The 17815-nt window shown below is 45.1% G+C and overlaps 1 protein-coding gene across 10 annotated transcripts in view; it reads right to left on the bottom strand.

Annotated features, from left to right (window-relative positions):
* DENND1A (DENN domain containing 1A) overlaps window positions 1–17815 on the bottom strand; it is a 492893-nt gene that overhangs the window by 140206 nt on the left and 334872 nt on the right. For all 10 annotated transcript variants that reach the window (XR_006737850.1, XR_006737851.1, XR_006737852.1 and 7 more), the window contains one exon: window positions 15895–16020. Coding sequence is in view for 6 of the 10 variants with exons in the window: in XM_045563071.1 (XP_045419027.1) it covers window positions 15895–16020 (126 nt within the window). In the remaining 4 variants the exon portion in view is untranslated. The remainder of the gene's footprint in view (window positions 1–15894; window positions 16021–17815) is intronic.

Here is a 17815-nt window from a genome sequence, read left to right as displayed (position 1 = left end):
AATTAGACTGATTTACTGAATCCTACAGATCAGGAAACAGATATTAAGATTACATAAACTACTCCCTGGAGCACCCCTTCTTAGAAGTCGAGAAGAAAGAAGTGATGAATTCCTTTGAGCCCAGCAGTCACAGAGACCCTCCTCTAGGACAGACTGGTCTCCTCAGCACTAGGGCTTGAGTCCAAGCTGGCAAGATGCTTTCTGCATCAAGATTAAATGTGTCTGGGAAACCAGAGAGACGAAAGAAACAGCTACATGCTGCTGACAGCAGGGAGTGCAGCAAAAATGTTTTCTGTACCCTAGGAATGTGAAGTCACCACCCTGCCACATTGAATTATCAACTCCAGACTAAGAGGCAAGATGCTAGAGTTCATGTTTCCTCACTAGAAGCTAGAAACTCTCACCAAAGAGGATGAGAAGCAGCATGGGACCAGTGGAAAAACTGTGAGCTCTAGAGGCAGACAGACGTGGCTCCAATCCGACTCCATCTCTTACCGGCACCTGCCTCACCAGAGGCTGTCTCTATGCCCTTCTTCGGCTTTCTTTTTCTGCATGACACTTAATAGAGTCTGACACATTATATGTTGACTTTCATCTCTGTTTACTATCTGTGTCTTCCTAAAATATAACAGATTTGAGGGCCAGGACTGCCAAGTCCATCTAGAACAGTGTCTGGTTTTGTAGTGTCTTGGTTTGTTCAAAGGTATTGAATTAGGATATTTCAGCTCTCTCTGCTTTAAGTTTCTTCTCTAGCAAGTTGGGGAAAATAGTGTGCACATTTAACCAAGAAAATTTAAATATAGGGCAAGAAGTAGGTGTTCAATAAATACCAGTTTTTTTCCTCTCCATACTTTTTTTTGCAACAACATTTATCAACTGAGGATAAAACTAATCAACTTGGGATAAAAGTTTCCCTTCAGAGAATAGATAAAGGCCTTTTAAGCTGGCAGCTGACTTGCTCAGGACAACCTCAAAACCTACAGGCCATTTTTATTATGAAGATGAGAGTGAAAATGCATCACAGTACGAACACAGGCACAGAAAGTCTCAGGCAACTGGCTTATGAATAATGCCAGTGAGCTGTGACTGATGGAAACAGGGTTGAGTGGAGACCTGCCAGGTCACATTACTAACAGGGACCAGCAAACCAAACATAAATAATCTCCAGTTAAAGGCTTTCCAACAACCCTGCCACGCCTCCATGGAATGTGACTGCTGGTGAATTGGGCATTCACTGGATAAGAAGTTTGCTGTGGAGGGCAGGGAAGACGAACAGAGGACAAGTACTTTGCATCTGCCATTGTATTTAATTCTTAAAACAATTTTATGAGGGTGGCATTTTTATCCTCGTTGAACAAATGAAAAACCTGTGGTTCAGGGAGGGAGTGATCCCTGAGATTTCACAGCTCTTAAGCGGTAGCTCTCCTGGGATCTTAATTTTCTTTAGCCTGTACCAAACTGATGCCTACAATATGTGCAGAGTACCCCTACAACACTCAAATATTCTTTTGTACATTTTACAAGCTTTCCCCCACCCTCATGTCTCCAGAAAGAGAATATATTAAGATAAAAAATTAGATATCTTCTAGATAATAATTGCTAGCTAATAAAACTTCAGCAAATTCATTGACGTTTGGGGGTGGGTAGTCAATCAACAACATATGTGGATTTCTGACATTCCTGTTAGCTCCAGGATAAGCCTATAAAGTTTTAAATACCTTGTTCTTGTTTCATTATAAAACAGGAACCAGCCAGACATACGTCAAGGAAGCTCTGTGAAGGTATAATTTAAGTAGAGATTCTCTTCTCTATTTTATAGTTGAGGAAATAGGGTTCAGAAAGGTACGGCAACTTGCCTAGAGTCACACAGCTTAGAAGGGGCACAGTCCAGTTTGGCATTGAGTCTAACCACAAATCAAGGTGCTTTTAACTTCACTGTGTTATTGATCATGTATTATTTGCCTGGTCACTAAACAGCCTCACTGTCTGGGACCTGGTAATGCTGGTTCTGAGGCTGCTCGACCTCAGACTCCCCCTACTCTTCTGCTCGGTACAGGCAGGAGGCTGACCTCCGCAGGCCGAGTGTCCCGGGCTCCCAGAGCAGCTGCCTTCCTGCTCTGGCCCATGCAAGGAACCGGTGAGCGATTAGGAAGAGGAGAATGGGCGAAGCGTGAGTATCTCTCCGCCCTCCCTCTGCCTGGGTGGGCTATCCAGCAATGGTTCGCCTTTTCCCTGACTCAAGGGGCCACTGCACAGACCCACAGGTACCAGCTTTGGTCAGGTGACCCTGGTCTCTGGCCTCAGGAACACCACCTTTGCTATTCCTCATCTCTCGATTACCTCTTTGCCCTCTTGTGAGTCTCAGCTTCTCCGTCACTTGTGTAACCATTTCCTTGCATTATTTTCTTCTCTGTTGTAAACATGGAGTGGTTTCTGTTGTCCTGGTGAGATCCTGACCGATACGTTGATTAAGTTGCTGGACCTAGCAGACCAAGCAGCAGCCTGTGGTCCTGAGCTGGGGAAGCCGCATGAAGACTGGGCTCTGTGTCTCAAGACCACCTGTTGGCCAAAAACCTCTGTCTGGCCAGACAAGAAGTGCTTTGAAAAAAGAACGTGCTTTTCTTTTTCTGAGGTTCACAGCCATGAGACTGGGGTAAAATGAACACAGCTGGTATCCTAATTCCATGGTCCTAGGGCAAGAAAAATTCACCATCAACCATTAGCTCTAGCAGCGCTTCTCAAACTATTGAGAGGAGTACTAGATGCATGGAATGTTCCTAGGTATTTTGTGACGGAAAAGAGTTCTGAAAAATGCTTGATTAAACAAAGTTAACCAGAATTCTTCACTGCTGGGCTCTGTAATGCACATTGTAAAAAAAAAAAAAACAAAAAAAATTACAGTATATGAAATGTAACAATTCTGAATTTTATGGGATCAGAAAACATACCAACAGCTTTGGGTCTAATATTTCAAGGAACACAGTTCTAGAAATGCTGGTTCATGGTATTAGTGCTAAGTCCTTCAGTGGCCTTCAAGGTCCTTCATGGACTGGAAACTGACCACCACTCCACTGAGTCCCTAGCTACACTCCTTCCTGTTTATGCTCCAGCCACACGGCCCCTCACAGATGCGACCATGCCACGTTGTTTCAGGGCCCCTCGCCTCTGCGTGTGCTACTTCTTGCCCCTGCACCTAGGGAATGCCCGTTCCTCCTCTAATGCCTCATCCCAGATGCACCTTCCCTGGAAAGCGTCCCCTCAGCACCCAGGCAGCAGCGATTAGTCGTGCATTTGAACACCTACCGCCATACACAACATTCTGTGATAGCAGTTGCCACCCCTTACTGCAACTCTGCTTACTTTCCTTCTCTGCCCCTGCATTGTCCTTTAGATCACTGACTAGGTCTTATTTGTCAATGTGCGCAAGCCAGTGTCCAGGGCAGAGCGGGCACCTGGTCACATCTGCAGAGGGAAGAAGTATCCCAAGATTTTAAATGCTTATACTGTTTTTTGCTATCAAGGCTTGATTATAACTTACTTAAAATTCACAATAAATAAAATAAAAGCTCTATTGTTAAGATGACACCTAATAAACCAACTTTATATTAATGTGGCTACTTTTATTATAATGACAGTGATTTTTTTTTTTTTAACCTAAAATCAACTGAAAAGCAAGCATCAAGAAACACGGATTAACACTGCTGTGAGAAAGGTAGCCACTAGGTGTCAGCCCAGGAAAAGAGGACGAAGAGCTACGCTTACTAGTGTTTTACTTTTTCATCCAATTATCACTACAAATATCAAATATTTAAACAACAAAATATTAGGCAATTAAAATTATCTATTAAAGGAATGTTTTTAAAAAGATATACAAAATTTTGACATTTCCCCCTTGCAAAATAGTTTATAAATGGTGTTAGTTTAACCCATATTTGTCAAGAAACATTTGCACAGATTGGAGAAATTGACTCCTAAGAGGAAACCAGCTCAGTTTTCTCCTGAAATGCCCTCAAACTGCATGTAACACGGACCATATGGTAGTCACCGTTGCAGAGAGCGGTCGGAGGAAAGAGCATGGTCGCTGGAATCAGGCAGATGGAGGGTCCGAATCCTAGCTCTGCCACTTCTTAAAAAGTGACATAACCTTTCCTAGCCTCGGTTTCTCATCAGTAAAATGGGGCTACACCACACTCTCCATATGAGTGCTGTAAAAATTAAATAAGGGAATATATGTAAAGAGCCTGGCATACAATAAATGCTTGATACTCTTTTCTTTTCCTTAAGACTTCATGTCTTAATGATTTATTTAACAAAACAGTTTTATAGCTCCCAATGAAGGAACTATGATAACTATGAACTATGAAAATTTCATACATTCAACATAAAGCACTGAGCATCTTCTATGTATCAGGCTCTCTGCCAGGTATACATGAGCAAAGATGACACTCTGCTGCCTTTGGAGCAGGCTTCCATTGCTTTGTGGAAGGGTAGTATAAGACTGAATGTGACGTAGCCATGTATCCACACCCCATAGAGAATCAGCGTGGATACATGTCTGAGGGCCAGCAAGACGGGTGGGGGGGCAAGAAATCTACAGTTTTATTCTCTAACCATCACAAATACTACAATGTTCTCTAGAGGACAAACCTACCATCCCTCCATCTTATGTTACTGAGCCTCTACTGTGTGCTGAGGGTATAAAAAAAGAATAAGCTATCCTGTTCTTAAAGCAACTCACAATCCAGCTATACATACAAAGTCATATAGCCCTGTTTCAGGCTCCAAATCATCAAATGTTACTGCTGCTTGAAAATGGATCAGAAAGATTTCATTCTCAGAGTCTTGTTGAAAAAGTACAAGACTCTAAAGTGAGATAATTTGATTTAAAACACCAGTAACAACAACCATTTCTCTTTGCTTCCACAAAGATATGGTATTTAAAACTGCCACTGCGGATTCAGCTTAATCCATGAACACACTCCCCTTTTGTGTATTTCTAACTAGAATAGAATATGTACTGCACATGAGGATTTCACAGCGGACGAGCCTCTCCAGAACCTACATGCCTACGGTTAGCACCATGTAGCTGCTGGGCTGAGCCTTTGTTTTACGTTTACACATTCATTGTGTGGTGTCTGTGTGGGCCTATTCTTCCCGTACTCTAAGATGAAGCTGTGGATAATACTTTTTTTTTTTTAACTAAGTATCTATATTGTTTAACACCGAAATATGAACATGACCACAGTCTTTCTGATGCATAGCCTGGGAAAATATTAATAGGTATCAGTCATTCATTTGTTCACTCATTTGTTCAATAAACATTTAACAAGAACCTACTAAATACTAGACTATGAGAGAGACACCAGGCGTATAAAACATGGCCCCACCCTAAAGGAGCAAAGTCAGAAAGGAGCCAGGATTATTAAACGAGCCCAAGTTAAAGCCTACAATTCCTCCAGGATAGTCTAAGATACATTAGCTGTGTTTTATTTCTCAAGTATTTTAGAACATATAGCAATTTCATTTTAATCATACTCAGTGATGCTCTTTGAAATCATTCAGTTGAGCTTGATCATAGTGTTTAAGTAGATTTCCTGCCAGTTCTCATCTTCTCTCACTTAGGGACCTACTTTTTACTTGGGCAGTCTACTTCTAGAACAACAGTTCTTAGTTCATCCATCATTTATTGTGTGACTCCAAGGTAACAGGACTTCCAAACTGTTCCTGAGCAACATCAGTGTTCCTGTGATGTGGACAGGGGAGATTTGGTGCCAACATTGAACAACGGTCATCTTTTTTCAATAGGCAAAAAATGTTTTAATGAAATAGCAAAAAAAAAAAAAAGAGAGAGAGAGAGAGAAAACACCAAAAAACCTCAATTATATTTTCTCTTACACTTTAAAAACTTTAGTTTTTAAAATGACCCTATTTTAAACCTTTGGTACCTCCCACCCCCATTTTCCTGTAAGTGCTGGTGAGAAATAACATGAATGAACAAATACCAAGTAAATATTAAAGGAAATCATATGTGATTTCTGTCAAATCCTTTATGTATCATTTGAGATAAAAGCCATATTTGCACAACTAGGTCCAAAGATAGGACTACATAAGCAAGAATTTCACTGTGTTTTGCATAGTCGCAGGTACTCTGACACCAGCTGAACAAGTGTGGGCATTACTACTCTAGAATGTGGCAGTCTCATCTTCCTCCTTTACTTTCCTGTCACCCAGGAATGGTCACTATCATTTAGTTGATAGCTATTGTCAGCAAGGCACTGTGCTGGTGTTTTACATGTATTATTGCTATTTTTCCCAACAGTCCCACAAGGCAGGGGTTATTTCCATTTTACAAATGAGAAAATTGAGGCCCAGAGACATTAAGTGATGATAGAGCCAGAGTTAAACCCCAGGTGACTCCGAAGGCCATACACTTTCCATCACACTCGGTAGCCTCCTTAGCTACTTAGAGCCACAAAGCTACAGTGCTGGTGCTTGGAGTGCCCAGGGTGAAAGCACCTCCCTTTATCTCTGCTTCATTTCCAGGACATGATCTTGACTTCAGATGACCATTAACATGAGAAAAAACAGTAACTAGTAAGTTACCAGCCCCTTCTCTAGTCCACCTTAGACTCCCACTGTCAATGCATCTGCTTAGCTCAGGCATGTAGGATTTGGCTGTAATTCCCTATCTACTTGCCTAAAATAAACTGGAAAATCAGAAAACCTTTCACAGGCTGGGTGTAGTGGCTAGGCTGGGTGTGGTGGCTCATGCCTATAATCCCAGCACTTTGGGGGGCTGAGTTGGGAGGATTGCTTAAGGCCAGGAGTTTGAGACCAGCCTAAGCCACACAGCAAGACTCTCTCTCTACAAAAAAAAAAAAAAAATAGCTGAGCATGGTGGCGTGCACTTGTAGTCCTAGCTACTCAGGAGGCTGAGGCAGGAGGATTGATTGATCCCAGCTGCAGTGAGCTATGATCACGCCACTGCACTCCAGCCTGAGTGACAGAATGAGACCCTGTTTCAAAAAAAAAAAAAGAAAAAAGAAAAAAACCTTTCACACACTTTTCCTACAAAGCATGTTCATAGCAACATTATTCACAATAGCCCAAAAGTGGAAACAACACAAGTGTCCATCAACAGATGAATGGATAAACACAATGTGGGGTGTGTGTGTGTGTGTGTGTGTGTGTGTGTGAGTGTAAATATACACACATGCATGGAATACTATTCAGTCTTAAAAAGGGCAAGTTCTGAGACATGCTATAAACTGGATAAACTTTGAAATCATGCTAAATGAAATAAACCAGACACAGAAGGACAAATATTATATGATTCTACTTCTATGATATGACTAGAATAGGCAAATTCATGGAGATAGAAATTAGATTAGACGTTACCAACGGCTGTGGGGAGAGGGAAATGGGAAGTTACTGCTTACTGGATACAGAGTTTCTATTGGGGGGTGACGAAAATAGACAGTGGTGATGGCTGTACAACATTGTGATGGCAATTAACATCACTGAACTTTCTACTTAACAATGGTTAACATGGCAAATTTTATATTATATATACGTAAAATATGTGTGCATATATGTATACAGTACAACTTTTTTTTTTTTTTTTTTGAGACAGAGTCTCACTTTGTTGCCCAGGCTAGAGTGAGTACCGTGGCGTCAGCCTAGCTCACAGCAACCTCAAACTCCTGGGCTCAAGCAATCCTACTGTCGCAGCCTCCCCAGTAGCTGGGACTACGGGCATGCGCCACCATGCCCAGCTAATTTTTTCTAGATATATATTTTAGTTGGCCAGATAATTTCTTTCTATTTTTAGTAGAGATGGGGTCTCGCTCTTGCTGAGGCTGGTCTCGAACTCCTGACCTCGAGCAATCCACCCGCCTCGGCCTCCCAGAGTGCTAGAATTACAGGCGTGAGCCACCGCGCCCCGCCTCAGTACAACAACTTTTAAAAAAAGAATGGGCTCCTTAAGCAGATGGGGAGTCCCAGCTCTCACGCAGGCACATGCACTCCAGGCTGCACCTAATTTACCTAATTCCGCCTCTCCCTTGGTTTCCTTACGTCCTTATTTCTCATCCTGCTGTACTGCACAAAGTGTCTTAAGGGTTCCTCAAACTTTTTTTTTTTTTGAGACAGAGTCTCGCTTTGTCACCCGGGCTAGAGTGCTGTGGTGTCAGCCTAGCTCACAGCAACCTCAAACCTCGGGGCTCAAGCAATCCCACTGCCTCAGCCTCCCGAGCAGCTGGGACCACCATGCCTGGCTAATTTTTCTGTTTTCAGTAGAGACAGGGTCTCGCTCTTGCTCAGGCTGGTCTCTAACTCCTGACCTCAAGTGATCCTCCCACCTCAGCCTCCCAGAGTGCTAGGATTACAGGCGTGAGCCACCGTGCCCGGCCCGCAAACCCTTTTTTTAGCACGAGATGGAGGCACAGACCTATTAGGCATATTCCTTCTGTGTGTCGTGGGAATCCTCTGCTTTTCTTTGTGGAGCGCAGGGAGCACACACCATCCCATCAAGGGTTCTTAATTCTTTCCATCTTGAGCCACTCTTAGGCTGAGTCAACTGAAATCTGCCTCTTCATGAGTTGTGACAAGTTGGTCCCCACAGTCAGACTCCTGCTCACAGACTTACATTTCTTCTACTCAGAGGGCTTCAAAATGCAGCATTTCAAAGCTTTATTCACAAAGGTGTCTGGTAAGATACTAACTATAATACCAAAAGATTGAAAACAACTTAAATGCCCGATATGGGAGAAGTGGTTACAGAAGTTATGGTAGCTATACTTGATGGCATACTCTGCCTCTATGTAAAAATGCATATGATAGCATGTTAAATGGGAGAGAAACAAACTTTTAACCTAGATTTGATTGTAAGCTATATAAACCCTTTGCATCATGAAAAATAGAGTATATATGAAAGGTATGCATAATTTTGATAGGATTATGGTGATGTTTTAATTTTTCCATTTCTTAAAATATTTTTCTATTTTCTATTATACTAAAAACAATATAAAAATAGGTGTTTTTGTGTGTGTGTGTGTGTGTTTTTTTTAAAGAAAACCATGAGATCAACAGAGTTACTCAACCAGGACACAGATATATGCAGTGTTTTCCCAACCTGCTCCAACACAGCCTCATGCATTCATGCTTGAAAGCCAGGCTATCAATCTGCTTTTATCTTAACTTCTGTGTCTTCAAGGGGTTTTAAGTGGATAAATATGACTCAGCAGAATCATGTGCAAAATCAGGGGCTGTAAGGTGAATGACACCAGTATACCCACGGCCAAACCTGGAGACCGGCCTCCTGGGATGGACTAAGCAAGCTCGACTGGGGGGAGTCAGCTCCTGCCTGTTTAAGCCGTTTGCTTGCTGCCTGGGCCCAGTATTCGCCCCCTGAGGGCAGGGGCTGTGCTCCACTCATCTCCTGAAGCCCAGCTAGCAGGCTGGCCCAGAAGGGGCCACACAAGCTAGTGGAATAAACAGCTCCCATAGTGCTCTGTCTATACTGGCCTTTCCATGGATACTAGCACCGGCGAGGATGCATGTTCGAGCACCAATGTCCATGGATGCATTGTGCTTTTTAATTTAACATTTACCAAGGACCTGCAGTGGGCCAGACAGGGAGAGAAGCACCTTCAAATGCACAGTCTTAGGACGACTCAAATAAGAAACTCTGAGCAAAAAATGAGATGAAATGAAAGCACACAAATCTATCTTCAAAAGTTCTTTAAAACTGAGACCATTGTGCTATGAAATGTCTTCCAAAGGGGGTGGGTTAGTCTTACTCAGATTTCATGAAGATATAATTTTAAACAAAGGAGTCAGGTAAAAGATTATTTTAAAAATTCATTCATTCTCCCTAAAAGGGAGAAAGGGGAACATTGAAGACAAATTCAAGAACCACACTGCTATATGCATCTGCCAAAAATTGCAACCTTCTACCAAGCAGAGAAAGGATCCTTGGCCTAGCAATTAAAATCATTTGTCTTTTATCCCCTTCTTGCCAAAAAGGACCCCAGCCCTAACTAGTTAATCCCTAACACACACTGCTACTCCCAGAGTTGCCTGGCAACTGCTAGGAGGCGTGTCAGAGAGCAAGAAAGGCCTAAATAAATGAGCTGGAGCCTGGGCTGCGCTTGACATGGATAAAGGGGGTTTCTCCGAATGGGGCTGCCTGGCTGCTTGTGGTTCTGTCATTTAAGTAGAGAAGAACAAGTTGGCTTGGCTGATATTGTTAAATATCTTGGGCTTTGCATCTGATTTTCTCCAGGTGACTGAAAAATGGGTCACATGCCCTTGTGATTTGCAGACACCCTCCCCTCTGTCAGGCAGCAGCAACCTCCAAAGCCAAAGACAGGACAGTATGCAATGTATACGCACCAAACAGAGGCGGAGGGCCAACCCCCTGCCTCAAAGGCTTCTCTGTTCCCTAATTTCTTTCACCCATTCTTCTGCCCATTATTCCAAAATCTACTCACTGATGCCTACATACTGTGCCACAACCTGTGCCTGGCACTGGAAAAGCAGAGAGAGAGTCATTACCACGGGACAGGGATGTGTGGAAACTAGAACAAAGACAGACGAGAGGGTGTGGTGGAGGAAACCCAGGTTTGGAGGCTTCTCCTGGCTCCACTGTATCGCAGGAAGCCACTGCCAGTCTGAGCTGCATCCCCCGTCTGTGCAGTGGCTGGTGAGGGGCCGTCATGAGAATGGCTGCTGTCAGCCTGGTGGGAGGCCACAGAGGAGACCTGGCCGTGGCTGGACACCCTTGGTGTCTCACTTCCTGACCCCCGAGAGAGCCCTTTGAAACAGTTCACCTGGCCTGAAGAGACACTCCACCGGTGAGCCCACGCGGACCCTCCCGCCCTGCGCCCATCCCCGGCGTCCCCGGCAGACCTGCGGAAGGCACGAGGCACGGAGGGATGCAGAGGAGCAGCCCAGCACCCAGGGCTGGGCCTCAGCAAGCAGCCCCTTCCTCCTCCTCCTGGACCAGGGAAAGAAAACAAAGATCAAGAGTCTCCCTGGCCAGCTGCATTTTGAATTTTTTCTAATAGGAAAGGAAAAAAAAAGCCAAGGAGTTAGAAATCTCCAGTGAGCTCTGAGCCAGGGAAAGGGTCTTTCGACCCCGCCGGAGACAGGGAGCTGCCCATCTGTGCCTCGCAGGCCAACGCTTGAACCTCCTCACACAGCCCGGCAGGGCTGGAGCTGCCCCCAACCTGCTCCAGGTTGAAGGGCCCACTCAGCAGAGAGGGGCAGGCTAGGGATGGGGGCAGTGCTAGTCTTCACAGGGCTGACAGGGCAGGCGCTGTGCGGGGCTTGTTTAAGCTTCTCCCCAATCCTGCATGGAAGGATTACACATCCATTTTATGGAAGAGGAACTGAGGATGGAAGAGGCAAAGTAACTGCTCAAAGTCACAAGGTAGGTAGAAGTAGAACAAAGAGGAGCATGCTCGAGTCTGTCACATGCCCTGTTTTAAACAAAAAACAAGGCTGTGACTTTGCAGTGACCTGAGGTCCATGACTGCACCACTGGCCCAGGGTGGAAACCACCCACCCCCACCTGTGTGGTCAGCACCCCAGCACCCTGCGTGGCAAGCAGCACTGTGGGGCTGCCCTGCATTCCCCCCGCCCCCTGCCTTCTCCCCTGCAGGCTCTCTTCACCCCCAGTCTCCTGCCATCCTCATGCCCTGCCCTGCCATCTGCCTCAGGGGCTCCCCGCCACAGACTTCCACCTGTTTTTGGCCACCAGCTTCCACCTTCACCTTATGTATCAAAGGCCTTAAATGTTCTTGGATCCTTTGACCCAGTAAATCTATGTCAGGGAATGTGTCTAAGAATTTATGCAGATGCATTAAGATTTATATAAGGATGTTCAACAGTGTAGTTTAAGATCGTGAAATAGGCCAGGCGCAGTGGCTAATGCCTGTAATCCTCGCACTTTGGGAGGCTGAGGCAGGAGGATTGCTTGAGGCCAAGCGTTCAAGACCAGCCTGAGCAAGAGCAAGACCCTATCTCTACAAAATATAGGAAAACTAGCTGGACATGGTGGTGCACCCCTGTAGTCCCAGCTGCTTGGGAGACTGAGACAGGAGGATCGCTTGAGCCCAGGAGTTTGAGGTTGCAGTGAGCTCTGACGATACCACTGCACTTTAGCCAGGGGAACAGGGTGAGACTAGGTCTCTAAAAAAAAAGAAAAAAAATCATGAACCGTTAGGGACAACCACGAAGACCAGCATTAGAATAACGTGGCAGGCCTCAGCACTGATTTCAGATAGAAGAAACCTGTGAATGGGGCCACTTATTTGCCTTTTAAAAGCCCCCCAGGTGATTCTGCTCCATGGCCAGGGCTGAAAACTACCGGGGCCCCTGGTGGGATGCGTGTGGCCATTATAAACGATGCTAAGGAGGGTTTTTATGTAATGTGAAAAATGCTTACACAGACTAAAAGGCCAAAACAAATCGATAACTGGGATACTGGATTGCTGTGCCAGGAATATCTCAACTGCCCAGAAGAAAGTAAAAAAACCAAAACCCTAAAATGGAACGACACAAAAACAAACCAAAAATCCTAGAACCCAGGTGGAAACATGCTAACATTGGCATCTCACTCCATATAATGAGATTATGGGTGTTTTCTCATTTCTAGTCCTCTGTTAAACATTTTTTCCCCAAGGCCAGTGCTATTTTATAACCAGAGGAACAACTAAAAGACAGTGGCCCTGAGGGGGGCCTCTGTATCCCCCCAGCACTGTGTTCCTTGCTACCAGGCAGGCTCACCCAGGGCACCATCCTCCCCAGCCCCGCAGCCACCGTCCCCTCCCCTCTTCTAGGGCTCACATATGCTTCAATGTCATTATTTTAAATTAATCCCCAAAATAATCTTATATGGGAAATGTTATCATTCTCTCAGATGAGGAGAACTTGCCAGAATTAAATCTATGGTTTAAAAACCACCTAGGTAACAGGGCGATGACCTTTATTTGTCTCAACGCTTGTTCGGCAAACTTCAAGGCTTCTGGTTTCCTCCTGGCTTTACAGAGGAAGGCCGTTCTCGTCCAGATGAATGGGACTGAACGCCTGACAGACCTGCCATAGTTTGTTGTTTCTAAGATGAAAATTCTAAGATGTTCCCATTGTAATATCCCCGAAATCTGGATGTGTCTTGTAATTGGTGGCATCCTTCAATTATAATTGGCAGCACTCCTCCCTTTCTTAACAGTACATAAACTAATCGTACATCTTGCAACTGAATGGCAGCTTATTTTCAAGGAAAAGTGCCACGTCTACAGCCAAACCCATCACCTCACCTCCAAAATGATACTTTTAATGGCTATGTAATATTGAATCACATGGATGTACTTTCCTTCACCAGTTACCTGTTATGGGCTTTGGTCTGTTCTAGATTTTTTTTACCATTATAAATGCTGCTACTGTTGACACCTTGGCATTAAGCTTCCCCTTTCATCATCCTCCTCTCCCAAACTCTAAATCATTTGGAGACATTTTGACATTTCTTGCCCCTCGTCTCCCACCTATTACGTATTATTGAGAATCTAGTCATTTCCTCCTTCACAGTGGCTTTTCCTGGTAGCTTTTCCTGATGGCCTTCTTCTGGTTCCCTAACTTCTAGATTCCTCTAACCGGTCTCTCTGCCTCCAGCCTCTCTTTCAGGCTGTCACTATATTACTTCCCAAACCTGACCTCAGACATGTCACATCTCTGCTCAACAACTTACACTCCCAACAGGGAGTGTTCACACTCTTACCCTAGTGTTCACAGCTCTGCCAAATTTGGCTCCAATCTCTCCTGCACCCTCCAACCCCCAACCCATCTCTCCAGACAACACAGCCCACTCCTTGGCCACGACGGGTCCTGCCTCCAAGCCTTTGCTTCCTCGGATATCCGCTGCAGGCAGGGATGCTTCTGCCTGTCTTTTTCCAAACCTTACTCATCAGTCCCAGCTCAAGTTTCACCTGTCTTATGAGATGTGTTATGGCTCATTTGATCCTTATAATAACCTGGAGATATAGAAAAGTAAGGTAGTCTTATCCTCATTTTTCAGGTGAAGAAACTAAAGTTTAAACAGATTAAGTGGGTTGCTCGGGTTTTATGCAGCTAAGAAGTACAGAGCCAGCTTTAAACTCCAGAGTTCTGTCTTTAAAGCTAGTGCCTTTCAGAGCCAAATGCAAGTACAACCATCATCTCCTCTTGTGGAGCAACTTGTGCCCAGATCACGTACCCAGCGCTATGTACCAAGATTCACCAGCCTCTGGATTCTAGATGCATAAATACTGACAAGGAGATGATTATAAGAGTGAAATACTTCAAATCTGTCAGCTCCCAGCATCCCAAGGCAAGGACTGGGCCAATTGTGCACTTCCATGTTAGAGAGGGGAAGACAACAGTATTTCTCAAAACAACGCTGAACCTGATTGGTTTGGCTGGACCTGAGATCATCACAATCGGAACCACCTCTCTTTGAGACAAGCCGGGCACAGGATATTGCTTTGAGGATGGGCTTTAGAGAAACTAAGGGAAATACTTCTCGGAAAGCAAAAAGAGACACATCCCTTGTATTATGTGACCACGTGACCCCGACATTGCCCAGAGCTCAGGCAGCCTAGAAGGTCAGTCCTAAGTGCCAGATGGAAAATGGGGAGAAGGGCGATGTTAGCAGGCTGCTCCCTGAGCACCCACTGTCCTGGGTGAAGGGAAAGGTGAAGGACAGACAGGTCCTGGGTGAAGGGAAAACAAGGTGTTTGCTATTACTCTGTGTTTCATTTAGACACACCATGGAGTCAGGGCAGTAAAAAAAGACTTAACCAATGTATCAACTGTGGCTTATGAAGACTATGATTCCAGCTTACTCTCAGAATTTCTACATAAAATGCATTGCCTGACATCTCCTCATCTTTTGTCATTTCATCTACATTAGATACTATGGATTACAGAAATGAACAGCCCTGGCCGACAGGCAGTGAACCCACTCTGGTTCCCCGCAGCGCACGCTGACTAGGCTGGGTGTCGCCGAGTCACTACCAGCTCAGGACGGAGGGAGCCCCGTGCTCCTGAGAGAAGAGGCCTGGCAGCCAGGTTGCCTCCAGCGTTCTCTCCTACACAGGGTGACCAGGGCCCCAGGCCAATTTCTCCACTGTCCTTGGCCAAGAGGCCAAGAGTAGACCAAGTAGAGAAATATCAAACAAAAGCTTTTCTCTGAAGCTAGGAGAACTGGGACTGTCTTTGGTTTCAGGGATGACCTGATGTCTTCACATCCTCACAGTAACTGATCACCTCATAAGGCAGGAAGGGGACACAGATGAGCAAAGTGAGGCTCAGAGAGGTGGCAGGGCCACGGGGGAGGCCCAGTCCTCACGTGCCTTGTAGTCATGTACAGCAAGACACAAATGCCCAGGATGCTCTGCTCTCTCCAGTGCGAGCAGAGGTCCTGCTGAGGGCATGGAAGAAAGCAGGGCTTTGAGCCCGTCTGGCTCCTCCCACGGCCAGTCATTCCTCTTCTCTGAGTCTCAGTTTCCGCCTTTGTAAAGTGGGTGTGACCACCGCCACTCCACAGGTGACTGTCAGTCCCCGGTGACGGTAGGTGAGTGTGAAGGGCCTGGCATGTATCTGACATGCCGTGGGTGGTCACCATCCAGGGTGGGGCGGGGGGAGGTCTCAGCAGCCACCAGAACAGCGAGTGTCTCACAGGACAGCACGGCTTCCTTGTGCTAAGACGTAATGCAGGGCGAGAACACCCACCCTGACCCTCCACCACAAACACATACAAAACCAGAAGGGTCACGGGATTCCTTGTGGCCCCTGAGGCACGAGTCTGGGCCCTGACCAAACACAGACTCTGTAACAGGCCAACAGACTACTCACCGGCTCGATTTTCAGAGCGTTCCGGTAGCTCCCGAAGAAAGCAGCCTGGGCCTTGAGGAACGCTCTGGCCACACCGTCGCCAGTGGTCGTGGAGACCTTCTTCAGCCTGTTCTTCAGTGAAGAAACCTGGTGATGGACAAAAAAGAAACACACACTGAGGACAGGGTCAAAGCAAGACGGCTGACAAGCCCAGTACACACGGAACCCTAGAAAATCCCACGGAGGGGGACTGATTTGACACCTCACCTGCTGGAGAACAAAAATGTGTTCAGTATTAGGGCATGTTTTGAAATTGAAATGAATGCTGCTATTAGAGCATGTCTAACAAAAACAAAAATAAAACTATTATTTAACCACTCACTACATGCCAGGTTCAGTACTTTCACAAATAATTCCTTCAACGATCCTGTGAGGAAGGATTAGTGTTCCCATCTCACAAGGATGAAATAATCTCAGAGAGGTTAGGTTACACACCTAGGAACAAACCCAAGAAGTGGCCAAGTTGGAATTTGACTCAAAGTCTTGTAATCTGAGCCCAAATTACACAAAGACTTTATTGCAATTCCATTCCCTCTTGAAACCACTTGCAAGTATTAAAAATAAAAGGCTAATTTATACATCTCACATACAGTTAAAGGAATAGTGGCTTATAGATACAGACTCAATAGGTGAAAACAAAATAGATACGAAAGCGATGGCAATGGAGAAGAAAGCAGTGGCTGATAATAGATTTAGTATATAAATGTAAGCTATAAGGTCTTACATGGTGTCTAGAAATGGGTTCAAAATTTGCTTTAAGAGCCTCCTAGTAGCCAGAGCAAAGAGGGAAACATGAAAGTTGTGAGTCCTTGGGTCCATGTGTTAAAAACAAACCAATTGCTCAAATGAATAAAGATTTTCCTGAAAGTGAGACTTAAAACAGCCTTTCCCCATCAGTCAACATAAGAAAGACTGTAATATGGTAGCTGTTGTCCTCAACATCAAGAACAACATCAAGCTTCCCAGACTTTCTAATATGCCCCTCATTCATCTCACGATGCCATATTGCACAAACGTCAGAGCACACCATGTGCTCCACGTGTTCCATGTGAAAGTTGTCCCTGAAAGTATACAACATAGTGACCTCGAATCATTCATTCACTCTATAAATAGTTATTACTGCCTACCATGCCCAGGACTATGTTAGGTGTTGAGGATACAATGGTCAGTGAAACCAGACACAGGCCTTGCCCTCATTCAGGTGACATTCTAGTGAGAAAAATACATGGGACATCACTACTGTGACAAGCCTGTAATAGAGCTTGCCAAGGAGGTCAAGGAAGGCTTCTTGGAGGGGAGCGGGCTTGAAATGAGATCCGAAGGATGAGTTAAAGTAGTTAAGTAGGCAAAGAGGGGAGGGGATAGTGTATTAAGTATGGGGAGTAACAGAACAGGCAAAGGCCCTGTAGGAAGGAGGTGTTCAGAGAACAGAAAGAACTTCAGTGGAAAGAATGAGGGGGCATATGGTTTAAAATGAGGCTAGAGAGAAAGGCAAGGGCCAGCAAGGATTTTTCCTTCATCTTGAGAGAAACAGAAAGCTAATGAGTGTTTTTAAGCATGCAGGTGACATATCAAGAGCACATTTCAGGGCAAGAAATTCCGCAAGTGGTTTGGATATAGGACTGTCTAACAGTCTGACATTATTGAAGAATAAAACTTAGGGCCCACAGGGTGGCTCATGTCTGTAATCCCAGCACTTTGGGAGGCCAATACGGGAGGATAACTGGAGGCCAGGAGTTCGAGATCAGCCTTGGCAACATAGCAAGACCTTGTCTCTACAAAAAATAAAAAAAAATTAGCCAGGCGTGGTGGCACACGCCTGTAGTCTCAGCTACTCAGGAGGCTGAGCCGGGCAGATTCCCTTCCCAAGAGTTTGAGGTTG

The sequence above is a fragment of the Lemur catta genome, chromosome 10 (assembly GCF_020740605.2).
Source record: "Lemur catta isolate mLemCat1 chromosome 10, mLemCat1.pri, whole genome shotgun sequence".
Classification (NCBI taxonomy): Eukaryota; Metazoa; Chordata; class Mammalia; order Primates; family Lemuridae; genus Lemur; species Lemur catta.
Note: the sequence above shows the minus strand (reverse complement) of the source record. Positions and strands in the feature narration are given on the sequence as shown.